The sequence below is a fragment of the Gorilla gorilla genome, chromosome 5, assembly GCF_029281585.2.
Source record: "Gorilla gorilla gorilla isolate KB3781 chromosome 5, NHGRI_mGorGor1-v2.1_pri, whole genome shotgun sequence".
NCBI lineage: Eukaryota > Metazoa > Chordata > Mammalia > Primates > Hominidae > Gorilla > Gorilla gorilla.
The window spans coordinates 162,458,903-162,471,645 of NC_073229.2; the positions used below are offsets into that span (position 1 = coordinate 162,458,903).

Here is a 12,743-nt window from a genome sequence, read left to right on the forward strand (position 1 = left end):
CCCAGCAATTTTTTTTTTAATTTTAGAGATACAGGGTATTGGCCAGGCATGATGGCTCACACCTGCCATCCCAGCACTTTAGGAGGCTGAGATGGGTGGATTGCTTGAGCTCAGGAGTTTGAGACCAGCCTAGGCAACATAGGGAGAACCTTTCTCTACAAAAAATACAAAAATTAGCCAAGCATGGTAGTGCACCTTTGTCCCAGCCACTTGGGAGGCTGAGGTGGGGGGATCACTTGGGCCTGGGAGGTTGAGGCTCCAGTTAGCCATGTTTCCACCACTGCCCTTCAGCCTGGGCAACCGAGCAAGACCCTGTCAAAGAAAGAGAAAGAGAGAAAGAGAAGAAACAAAAGAAAGAGAAAGAGAAGAAAGGAAAGGAAGGGAAGGGAAGACAAGGGAGGGCAGGGCAGGGCAAGGCAAGGCAGAGAGAAAGAAGGGAAGGCAGAAGGGAAGGGAAAACGGAAGGGAAAAGGGAAAGGAGAAGTGAAAGGGTCTCACTGTGTTGGAAAGAAGGAAATAAAGAAGAGATGAGGTCTCACTATGTTGTTCTGGCTGGTCTCAAACTCCTGGGCTCAAACAATCCTCCCGCCTTTGTCTCCCAAAGTGCTAGGATTACAGGCATGAGCCACTACACCAAGCCTTTTGGTCTCTTAAGATGTGCCATAGTTCGGCTGGGTGCGGTGGCTCACACCTGCAATCCCAGCACTTTGGGAGGTCGAGGCAGGCGGATCACAAGGTTAGGAGATCGAGACCATCCTGGCTAATATGGTGAAACCCCGTCTCTACTAAAAATACAAAAAATTAGCCGGGCGTGGTGGCAGGCGCCTGTAGTCCCAGCTACTTGGGAGGCTGAGGCAGGAGAATGGTGTGAACCCAGGAGGCGGAGCTTGTAGTGAGCCAAGATCGCACCACTGCACTCCAGCCTTGGTGACAGAGCAAGACTCCATCTCAAAAAAAAAAAAAAAAAAAAAAAAAAAAAAAGATGTGCAATAGTTCATGAGCTAAGGGAGTTGTACATAAAGCCTCTCAAGTTGTTCTTTGGAAGCGATTGGTGGATCCTTTGAGTCTCTGCCTCTTCCCAGCTGGGAATATTCATATGGAGAGGTTTGGCAGCCTTGGCTACTCCGACCATCTTGGTGTCCCTTGTGCCAAGGCAGAGAGCCCAGCAAACATTGTTAGTCCCCAGAATAGCTGTGTATTAGAGTGCAGCATGGCCACTGGTTGCAGTAATAATGATGGCCTTGAGCCATCAAGAAACAGTAAAATTATAGTCAGGGTCTTCTATTTAAAATTAAAATTATCCAGGAGGCAGGTGGATCACTTGAGGCCAGGAGTTTGAGACCAGCCTGGCCAACATGGCAAAACCCTGCCTCTACTAAAAATACAAAAAATTAGCCAGGCATGGTGGTGCATGCCTGTAATCCCAGTTACTCAGGAGGCTGAGGCAGGAGAATCTCTTGAACCCAGGAGGCGGAGGTTGCAGTGAGCCGAGATTGCCCCACTGCACTCCAGCCTAGGCAACAGAGCTACTCCGCCTCAAAGAAAAAAAAATTAAAATTATCCATACAAAATAACTCCACTGCCGAAGTTTCAGCACAATATATAAAATTTAGCTCTCAGATAACTTCTTCTTTATCGACACATCCCCAGTAATTCCAGATGAATGAATTGTCACAGTGGTGAGGACTGACTTCCAAGGGACCACTCTCATTTCTTATGAGAATTAAGAAATATAATCCTAGCAAAGTCTTTTTAAAATTTGAGGCTAAAGCAGGTCTTCAGTTTTGTGTCTTTGTACCTTTCAAATCAATACTTATTTATAGTACATGCAAAACAGGGCTTGTGTGAGTTTTTTATGTGGCCAGAATATGGCCCGATAAATGTTGCAGACTGCCCAAATTTTAGAGTTCCGTAAATTTCCCATCAGACCAAACATGTTTTATGAAATTATTTTTTAAACATAAAAATCAATACATTGAAAAGAGACTTCACAAATGTTTGGTTGTTTTCAAATATCATTTTTATTGACTGTAATTTAGTTGTAGGTCTATTTAGTTCTAGTGACATCACAGTATTTTTCTATTCAGGAGTTGGACTCTCTTTCCAAATTACAGACCCATCACTCTGTGGTCCTGTTACCAACAGCTAACTCTCTTCCATCACTGCTGTGGTTCAACTGGTGGCACTGATCGTTGCTTTGGCTACCCCCCCCCCAGCCACTGGGTGCTGGCCTGTATCCATCTCTGGACTGAGGCATGTCCTCTTGCCCCCTTGCAAGTGCCACTTCCATGATTAAAAATTAACAAAAGAGAAACATTATGCTCCACTGAGACAGGGAGATGGCAGATTTCCTTTGTTCCTCTAAGAGAAAGTTATGAAAGTAAAAACAGAAGAGAGGGAGAAGGGAAAAACTCCCTGAGTTATAAACCCTTTCTTTGACTCATTATTTATTTTGATGTCAAAAGCTTCAAACCTCACTTTGTCATAAACGTCCATCAAGCCTTCATCCCTACCCTGTTATCGGGGCTGCTTTCTCGGCTGAATCACAGTCACTCAGTGTTTCTCAGTGACTCCTATCTTCAGACAGCTAATATGCCATTGAAATGAGCCTCCTTAATTCTACAGGATTCAGGAGAGCCTTTCTTTTCAAAGCAATTAAAGTTTCATATGGTAGGGGAGTTTGAAAATGTTCGGGCAAATAAAGTACGTTTTTTTATAAAGACAGTGCTTGACATGAGCTGTGATTGCTGCAGAAATGCCTCTTTGATCATGGATAGAACAAAGTGACATCTGTGTAAGGTGGTTCCTCAGCACTAAAGGAAGGTGCCAGCCTTGCACGGCAATTGATCAAGGGTCATCGGCACTGACTTTGGATTGCTGTTCCTTAGATTAGCGGTTTTCAGTTGCAGTCTTGTGACTTACTTTGACCAAATGTAAGGTTCGCTGCAAGCAATATTTTATAAAGTACCAGATTTCCTAAAAGATAGTGTAGCAAGTATAAATCTCAGTTGTACAAGATATATCTATTTCTTTACATTAAAACAAAGCTGACTGTAGCCCCTCAGCCTGCCTAGCAGGGAGAACATTTGGTCTCTGCCCTCCCTTTATTTCTCATCCCAGGGTCAAACCAGAAGCTGGAGCTTGTGTGGTATCTGTAAGGGGAGGCCCCCTCACTTCTTATATCACCAGGGAGCCCCCATTATCTCCAGTCATAGGCTCCCTAAGGGTCCTGTGATTTTGCTACCATTGTCCGCCCTCCTCGGGTGTCCCGCCAACCCTGCAGGTACTGCCAGGCGGTGGGCAGCCACAGACCTGCAACCTCTGCCCAGCCTGGGCTCACCCTTCTCTGCCTCACTGCTTCTTCTCCTGTCCCTTCACCCTCTAAGGAATGGGCTGAAGTCTCTGGAAGGAGCTCTAGCTTTGTGACTACACAACCAGGAAGGCATTTATGCCGTTACCAGCCTCAGTTTTTGGCTCTGTGGTTTAAACACCTCAAAAGATGGCAAATACAAGTTTACCTTGCTATCTTTATATAATACAGAAGGTAAAATTATAGGAAGAAAACCTCAAATAAATAAATGAGTATGTTATGCTGCCTCTGTCAGTTAGGATTAGGTTTGTTTGCATCTATAGAAAATGCAGATGATGGCCTGGCACTGTGGCTCATGCCTGTAATCCCAGCACTTTGGGAGGCGGGGGTGGCAGATCACCTGAGGTCAGGAGTTCAAGACCAGCCTGACCAACATGGAGAAACCCTGTCTGTACTAAAAATACAAAATTAGCCGGGCATGGTGGTGCATGCCTGTAGCCCAGCTACTCGGGAGGCTGAGGCAGTAGAATCGCTTGAACCCAGGAGGCGGAGGTGGCGGTGAGCTGAGATCGTGCCACTGCACTCCAGCCCGGGCAATAAGAGCCAAACTCCATCTCAAAAAAAGAAGAAAAAAAAAGGCAATATTACTACAAAAGGAAAGAGATTCATTTCCTTTCCTCTAAATTGAGTCTGAGGTCTGATCTCCAGAGCTCCACGATAATCAGGGACCCAGGTGCTCCTGTCTTTCAGCTCTACTCTTGTTAATAGGTGACTGTCATCCTCAGGTTTCCTCATGAACTGAGACAGCTGGTGCTGGCGGAGCTGCTGGCTTCTCATCTATAGTCTGAGCAAGAAGGAAGGGGGCAAGGCTAGCAAAGGAGCCACCTGAGAGCTAAATACGGCTGCTTTCAGGAGCTCTCTGGAAGCGCCACACAACAACCTCAAGTTCACTGACCCCTCCTAGGAGACAGGGCACATTGCAAGCCCGAGTAAAGTCATGATTCTATTACCAAGTAAGAAGAAAATGGTTTTATATAGTAACAAGCAGTTTCTAATACAGCACCATATTTTGTTTTAAAAACCAACTATGGATTCAGAGTTATCCTTATTGTAATGTCTTTGGTGAATTCCATTCTTGAATGTTGTCTCAGACAGAAAAGGGGAGAATGAAACCAATTTTCAGGAGTTTATATAGACATAAATATGTCTGAGCTCTAACTTCAGGAATTTTACATAGACACACACACACACACACACACACACACACACACACATATATATATATCTGGGCTCTAGCCATTTCTGGGATCTAACTTCAGATCCCAGCTCTAGCACTGAACAGCTGTGACCATGGGCAAGTTACTGACCCTCTCCCTGCATCACATTGCCTACCTGTAATGTAAGTATGATAAACAGTAGTACTTACTTTATCTATTCTGCAGATTAACTGCAGTAGTACAGTAGGTGAAAGGTGAGGATTCATCCAAAATCTGCTGTAGTGTGAGTGCCTGAGCAAGCCAGCAGAAAGATTCTGGTCAGAGTGGGCCATCTAAATCAGTGATGTTGCAGGAAGAACACTGGAGTGGGGTGAATTGATTCTGAGTGTTACTGTAGGAGCCTATGGGTGGGAAGAGGCGGAATAGAGGGAATGATGGATGGCATGGCTGTCAAGACTCTAAAAGGACCTGGCATTGGATGATTTGGCCATCTAGAGGCTGAAGTCGTGCAGGATAATGGCAGGAAGGGCAGGAGACATTGGGGTGAAGAGGAAGCCACAGACTCCAAGCCAGGGTGGTCAGTGAATGTGGCCGTGTCTGGCATATCATGAAGGAGAGTTTCAAGGATGGGTGGAAGATTTGGCCAGATGATAGGAGCCTCAAAGGCTGAGAGTTTGCTTGCTTGCTTTAATAAATGGAGGAAGAGAAGTATTCTAGAAGCAGGAATGGAGAATAAGTAGTCTAACAAAATCCTCTACCAACACCTGGCATTGTGGAATATAAAACTTAGAGAATACAATAATATAAAAACCACACAAGATATCACTCCTATAGTCTCAGCACTTTGGGAGGCCAGGGTGGGAGGACATAGTGGGCAACATAGTAAGACCTCATCTCTACAAAAAAAGAAAACACAAAATAAATAATCATACCACCTAGAAGCTGACTCTGAAATATCTTGGCATCTTTCTTTGCAGTCATTTTTCATCATATGAATGTGCTTATTTACATGTATCTACAATAATAATGATGATAATAATAGCTAATCTAACATGGCACTTCCTATATGCCCTGCATTATCTAAAGGTTTTACTGATATTAACTCATTTAATACTCATAACAACCCCATAAAGTAGATAGCACTATTATCCTCATTTTACAGATGAGAAAACTGAGACACAGGTTAAGTAATAAGTCATCCAAGGTATGTACATAGCTAGGAAGCGGTGATACCAGCATATGAACCTGGCTCCAGACAGCATGCTCATTACACTGCACAGTACCAGGATAAGGGGAATGAATATGTCATATGTGTAATTTTGTAATGTACTTTCTAGTTAATATTTTGTTGCCATGTTCCTTGTGTCTTTAAGTGTTCTTTGCAAATATGACTTAGGATGCCTCTATGATACCCATTTCTGCTAACTGACCACAATGTACTCAATTTCTCCTTTTGGTGGATCTTTAAGCTGTTCTTCACATGCTTCTCTTAGAGGATTTTTAATTATTTAGGAGATGCTGTTCAAGAACACAGAAACCTCTGGAGCTGATTAGCTCTGGTTGCGGGGGTGTGGGGGAAACCATGGTGGCTGAAAAACTGTAGCCCAGCAAATGTATGAGTTTTTTAAGTCCTGATAGACTTGAAAATACCAGTGGATATCTGGCATCTCATTGGCTCCTGGGAACCTACACAAAGGAACAGAAACTCAGGCAGAGATTTATAGCATACTAGCAGATGCCATTTATTTATTTATTTATTTATTTATTTATGAGACAGAGTCTCGCTCTGTCACCCAGGCTGGAGTGCAGTGGCACGATCTCGGCTCACTGCAACCTCCGCCTCCTGGGTTCAAGCGATTCTCCTGCCTCAGCCTCCTGAGAAGCTGGGATTACAGGCGTCCGCCACCACGCCTGGCTAATTTTTTGTATTTTTAGTAGAGACGTGGTTTCACCATGTTGGTCAGGCTGGTCTTGAACTCCTGACGTCAGGTAATCCATTCACCTTGGCCTCCCAAAGTGCTGGGATTACAGGCATGGGCCACTGCACCTGGCCTGTATAGCCATTTACAATGATGTTTTCCAGTAATATTTAATGATATGAAAAAATATAATGTAATTTTAAAAAGAAGGATTTAAAATTCACATTAAAATGTTAATACTACTTATCTCAGCCTGGTGTTATTACAGATTATTTTCTTCTTTGTGCCTTTTCCAAATCTCTAAAAGAATTTCTTGCAACCTCTATCAGAAGATAAAGCAGTAATGTTATGTAAAAATTAGAGCCGTAGACTTAAATAAATCTGTGACTAAGCAAAGTTGTGTAATCTTATCACGAAGGTTTAGAAAGCTGATAATGCCCAGCGTTGCTGAGAGTGGGTGTAAGAGTGCTCTTGTGCACAGTTGGTAGGTGGGAAAATTGGTATAAATCTATTTGGAAAATAGTTTGTATGTATCTGTTAAACTTAATATACTTATTCTGCTTTTAGTACGCTTGCAGAAGTACTAACATTCATTTCATCATTTCAGTATTTTTCATAATTGAAACAACATAAATGTCCACCAATAGAGCATTAAGATCAAATAAATCAAACCACAATGTAACTATGCAGTGGTATATGCACAGTCATTAAAAAAGAATGAAACAGACCCAGAAGTGTCAATATCAAGACACATCTAACACGTATTTTTAGAAAACATCAAGTTACAGTTTGACATATGTAGTGTGATCTCGCTTTGTGGTATTTTCATACACACAAGGAAGTGAGTCTTGCTGTTAGAGGTATCATTGGGCCTTGAGAGAAGCGGGGACTACTGTTCTTATTTTTTATACTCTTCAGTACTATTAAATGTTCTAAATTAATGTTTATCCAAAAAAGAAGTACCAAATTCTCTTAGACACAGAAGAGATTTTAAGAGGTCTCTTGTGCTACTCTTGTATCTAATCTTTCCCTGGTAAGCAGTCAAGTAGGTGATCCATCCTCCTGTTTCCACAGTAAAGCACATCTTAATTATAGAGGGAGAGAATGAACTTTAGTTACTGAACACTGGGCAATGCAAAGAGTCAAAATATGTTAAAGGTCGTAGTTCTTACAGTTTCTTACTCTAAATTGGATAGCACATCAGTGAGGCCAATCAGAGGGAAGAATGGAAAATAGAGTATCTACTAGAGAGGTACAGGATATGGCAGAATCTTTTCATGACATTCGAAGCAAGTAGAGCATGGCTAGTGCAAAAACCTGAAGTGTGGGCCCAAAAGACCTTTGCCGATTTTGAGCCGTGTAACTTTGGGCAAATTACTGTCTCTGGGGCACTTTCCTTACTGGTAAACAATAGGGCAGGATTAGAAAATGATATATGAGGAGAGACTGGTTCTAGGCAATAGAAAGCATTTAATAAATTATTCTTATCATGTTTCCATTATTATCAATATCACCAGTAAACTATATCTGACATAGCAAGAAAATGGCTGTTTAAGTTGACAAAATAGACCTTATTTTGTTTTATTTACAAATTTGCCAGCTCTTTGTAATTTAAGAAATTAATCTGCATGCAGATGTAGGCTGGTACCAACAGATTACCTGCAACAAAGGTAACCTGACAAAGTCTTTCCTATTGGGTGTCTCCACCAGTAGTGCCTGCCAGGGCTTCGTCACTTCTCTGCTGATTTTGGTCTCCATGTCAACACTCACATTAGTGGCCTTTTTCACTTTCAGCATCTGAGCAAGTGCCCAGTTTTCCAAAACATCCCAAGGTAATTAGTAGTTGGTTTCAACATTTTGAAAGGAATTATTACTGATGTCTAAAATGAAAGCCATTTACAGATTCATTTTTCTTTTCTTGTTGATAGACTCAATTGTACCTTTCATCTATGATCCAGGATAGTTAAACACCCAATCCTGAATGCTACTTTCTGTTTTACCATGGAAGGAGACTGGTCTTGTGCCCTATGTCTCCTCCAGATAACTGGAATCAGCCCCACTAGCACCTTGAGAGTGCCAGGGGTTCCCATGGACCATCAGGGCTGAGATACACTGCTTATGTTCTAACCAAGGATGTAGTTTTCAGATCTCACTTGCAGTCTGATCTTCCTTTTAAAATGCACCTCAGCCTTGCCGGGCGTGGTGGCTCACACCTGTAATCCCAGCACTTTGGGAGGCCAAGGCAGGTGGATCACCTGAGGTCAGGAGTTCGAGACCAGACTCAACATGGAGAAACCCCATCTCTACTAAAAATACAAAATTAGCCAGGCATGGTGGTGCATGCCTGTAATCCCAGCTACTTGGGAGGCTGAGGCAGGAGAATTGCTTGAACCTGGGAGGCAGAGGTTGTGGTGAGCCGAGATCGCGCCATTGCACTCCAGCCTGGGCAGCAAAAGCGAAACTCCGTCTCAAAAAAAAAAAAAAAAAATGCACCTCAGCCTTGCCAGGCATGGTGGCTCACACCTGTGATCCCAGCACTTTGGGAGGCTGAGGCGGGCAGATCACCTGAGGTCCGGAATTCTAGACCAACCTGACCAACACGGAGAAACCCCGTCTCTACTAAAAATACAAAATTAGCTGGGCGCGGTGGCACATGCCTGTAATCCCAGCTACTCGGGAGGCTGAGGCAGGAGAATTGCTTGAACCCGGGAGGTGGAGGTTGCAGTGAGCTGAGATTGTGCCATTGCACTCCAGCCTGGACAACAAGAGCAAGACTCCATCTCAAAAAAAATAATAAATAAATAAATAAAATAAATTTTAAAAAATAATAATAAAATGCACCTCAGCCCATGATCACAAAGTGCTCTTGGTAGAAAACGTCTTGAGGCAACATCAAAATTTCTACTGTTTTTTATTTCCCCTGCCTTGTTTCATAAGGCAGAGGTAATGCCCACTCTTTGATTGTCTGAGGTGGTTTTGTGGGAATAATATATATGCTTACTCCCACCAAAAAATGTTTATACTGCCCTCAAATATGGCAGAGATCTTGAATTATTTTCAACTTTGAAAGCTTTCTCTGGTCCACATCTTCTTACTTAACTATTTATTAAAATTCATAGGGATGGCCCGGCATGGTGGCTCACACCTGTATTCCCAGCACTTTGGGAGGCTGAGGCAGGTGGGTCACGAGGTCTTCGAGACCAGCCTGGCCAACATGGTGAAACCCTGTCTTTACTAAAAATACAAAAATTAGCTGGGTGTGGTGGTGCATGCCTGTGATCCCAGCTACTTGGGAGGCTGAGGCAGGAGAATTGCTTGAACCCGGGAGGCAGAGGTTGCCGTGAGCCAAGATCGCACCACTGCACTCCAGCCTGGGTGACAGAACAAGACTCTGACTCAGGAAAAAAAAAATTCATAGGGACAACATCACTGGATAAACATTCTAGCTGTAAATTTGTATCTCATTTTCATAGGGACAACATCACTGAATAAACATTCTAGCTGTAAATTTGTATCTCTCATTTCTTTGACTGTTAATTCTAGAAAACACTTACATTTCATATGAGCCATATTTTTTATTAAAGAATAATTTTAGACATGATTTGCAGAGTATATGGACATGTGTAATTTGCATGCACAAATGTACAGATGAACTGTTTCCCGCACATCCCTAGATTTCAGCCTCCGAGTATTTGCAGGAACAAATGGCGCATTCATTGAAAATCTCTTAAGGTGCTCTGAGAGGAGTGGCTCGGTGTGTTTTGTTCCACACTTGTCTGGTCTGGTATTGCCTGTGGGGCTTTGGAGGGTAAGAGGAGATGACAGTGTAAGGAGGACACAGATGTGCAGTTGTCTGTGGGCTGCAAAGCTGCGAGCTGACCACCAGGCTCCAGATAGTCAGGAACCCTGAAGGCCTGGAAATGCCTGTCTGCAGATGGCCTTAGGACCAGCATACTAATAGATGCAGAGAAGCTGACTTCAGTAATTTTTTCACCCCAAGCTCCCTGTGAAAGTTTGAGCCATGATACCAACAACTCTCACTGAATGAACCCATCTTCAGAGCATGAGATATAGTTGTTTGTTTTTTCAGTTAATTTATATAAAGCTCAAAGGGATCTTCAAAATGAAAACTTTAGTAAGTATAAAATGTCTTTTAAAAGAAAAGATAGTGGGGAGAAAGTCAATAGCTATTATTTAATGGTTTTTTTTTTGAACCTCTTTATTTCCTCATTTATTTTTTTAACAGTTTGATTGTGAGATAACTCACATACCACACAGTTTACCTGCTTAAAGTGCACAATTTAACATGTTTTTTGTTTTTTGTTTTTTTGTTTTTTGAGGCAGAGTCTCTTTCTGTTGCCCAGGCTGGAATGTAGTGGTGTGATCTCAGCTAACTACAGCCTCCGCCTCCCAGGTTCCAGCAATTCTCATTCCTCAGCCTACCAAATGGCTGGGACTACAGGCATGCGCCACCATGCCAGGCTAATTTTTGTATTTTTAGTAGAGATGGGGTTTCACCCTCTTGGGCAGGATGGTCTGGAACTCTTGGACTCAAGTGATCTGCCTGCCTTGGCCTCCAAAAGTGCTGGGATTACAGGTGTGAGCCACTGCACCTGGCATAACGTGTTTTGATGTATTACATTATTATTTGTTTTCATCATGGTAAAAATAGATGTAACAAAATTTGCTATTTTAATAAATTTTAAGTATACAATTCAGTGGTACTAATTATATTCACAGTGTTGTGCAAGCATTTCCAGAACTTTTTTAACATTCCAAATAGAAGGTAGTCTGCCCCCGGTCCCTGGTCCCTGGTAACCTCCAATCTATTTTCTATTTCTTCTAATTTATTCTAGGTGCTTCATAGAGTGCATCATATATATTTGTTATTTTGTGCCTGACACTTAGCATAATGTTTTCAAGGCGCCTCTATGTTGTGGCATATATCAGAACGCCATTCCTTTTCACGGCTGAGTAATACCCATTTTATATATATACCACTATTTGCTTATCCATTCATCTGTTGATGGGCGCTTCAGTTGTTTCCACCTTTTGGCTGTTGTGAGTAATGCTGCAGTGAACACTGATGTACAAACGTCTGTTCGAATCCCTGCTTTCAGTCCTTTTGGTTATATAGGAGTAGAATTGCTGGGTCATATAGTGATTCTATGTTTAGCTTTTCGAGAAACATTATTCCTTTTGAAAAGTTGTATTAATAACTTTTCTAAACATCTTACATGCATTATTGCATCTAATTCTCATGCAGTCATATCCATTAATTCTTACTCATTCAGCAAATGTTTTTAAGGGTCTACTATGTACCAAACGCTGTTCTAGGCATTGGGGATTCTGTAGTGAACAAAACGAATGAAATATCACCTTCTCATTGATTTTATAGTGGTGATGGCAGATGATAAACAAGTATATGTTAATATAAAACTGGGTAGAATAAATGCCATCGAGGCCATTTTTTAAAAGCCGGGTAAGCGGCATATTGGTGGGGGGCAGGAGTGGATTTGCTATTTAATAGTGGAATTAAAAGGGAAGGTCTCTCTGTCACTTGAGCAGAGACTTGGCAGAATTGAGGGAGCGCAGCATCCAGAGATCCTGAGATCATCCTAGGAGTGACAAAAACAAATGCAAAGGCCCTGCGGCAGGTCCAGGCCTGGTGTGGCTGAGGGACAGCAGGCAGTCAGGGTGGCTGCGGGGAATGAGAGGGAGAGAGGAGGGTGAGGTTGGAGTTTTATTACATTGTGATGGGGAGCCACCGGAGGGCTCAAGCTGGGGATAGAATGCAGTCAATTCTTCTCCTTATTATAGGAAAAGAAGGTGAGACTTACAGGGTTTACATGAGTTTATCAAAGTTCTAGCTGCTAAGTAAGAGATCAGGATCCAGGCCCAGGCAGATCCACTCCTGAACGCATGCTCTTTGCCACCAGGCTGGGGTGTGTATCCGGCCCTAAGGATATTCCTGGCTAGCTGTCAGTGCTATACAGAAATGTCCTATATGATGCAGTATCTCTCACGATGGGTTCGCAGCTCTCTGGAAGCCAGCCTTGCCAAGCACACTGTTCACACCCCCAAAAGTCCCTTCATTTTCTCTCTTAGGCATGATGCACTCTCCTGGCTTTGACGGGAATAGCAGCCTCAGCTTCCAGATGCTGATGAACGCAGACAGCCTCTACACAGCTGCACACTGCGCCCTGCTCCTCAACCTGAAGCTCTCCCACGGTGACTACTACAGGAAGCGGCCGACCCTGGCGCCAGGCGTGATGGTGAGTGTGCCATCCCTCGTTG

At 42.9% G+C, this 12,743-nt stretch overlaps 1 protein-coding gene across 2 annotated transcripts in view; it reads left to right on the plus strand.

The window, feature by feature from the left end:
• ARFGEF3 (ARFGEF family member 3) overlaps nucleotides 1-12,743 on the plus strand; it is a 182,658-nt gene that overhangs the window by 103,835 nt on the left and 66,080 nt on the right. For both annotated transcript variants that reach the window (XM_019029912.4, XM_063707892.1), the window contains one exon: nucleotides 12,555-12,721. In XM_019029912.4, the coding sequence (XP_018885457.2) occupies nucleotides 12,555-12,721 (167 nt within the window). The remainder of the gene's footprint in view (nucleotides 1-12,554; nucleotides 12,722-12,743) is intronic.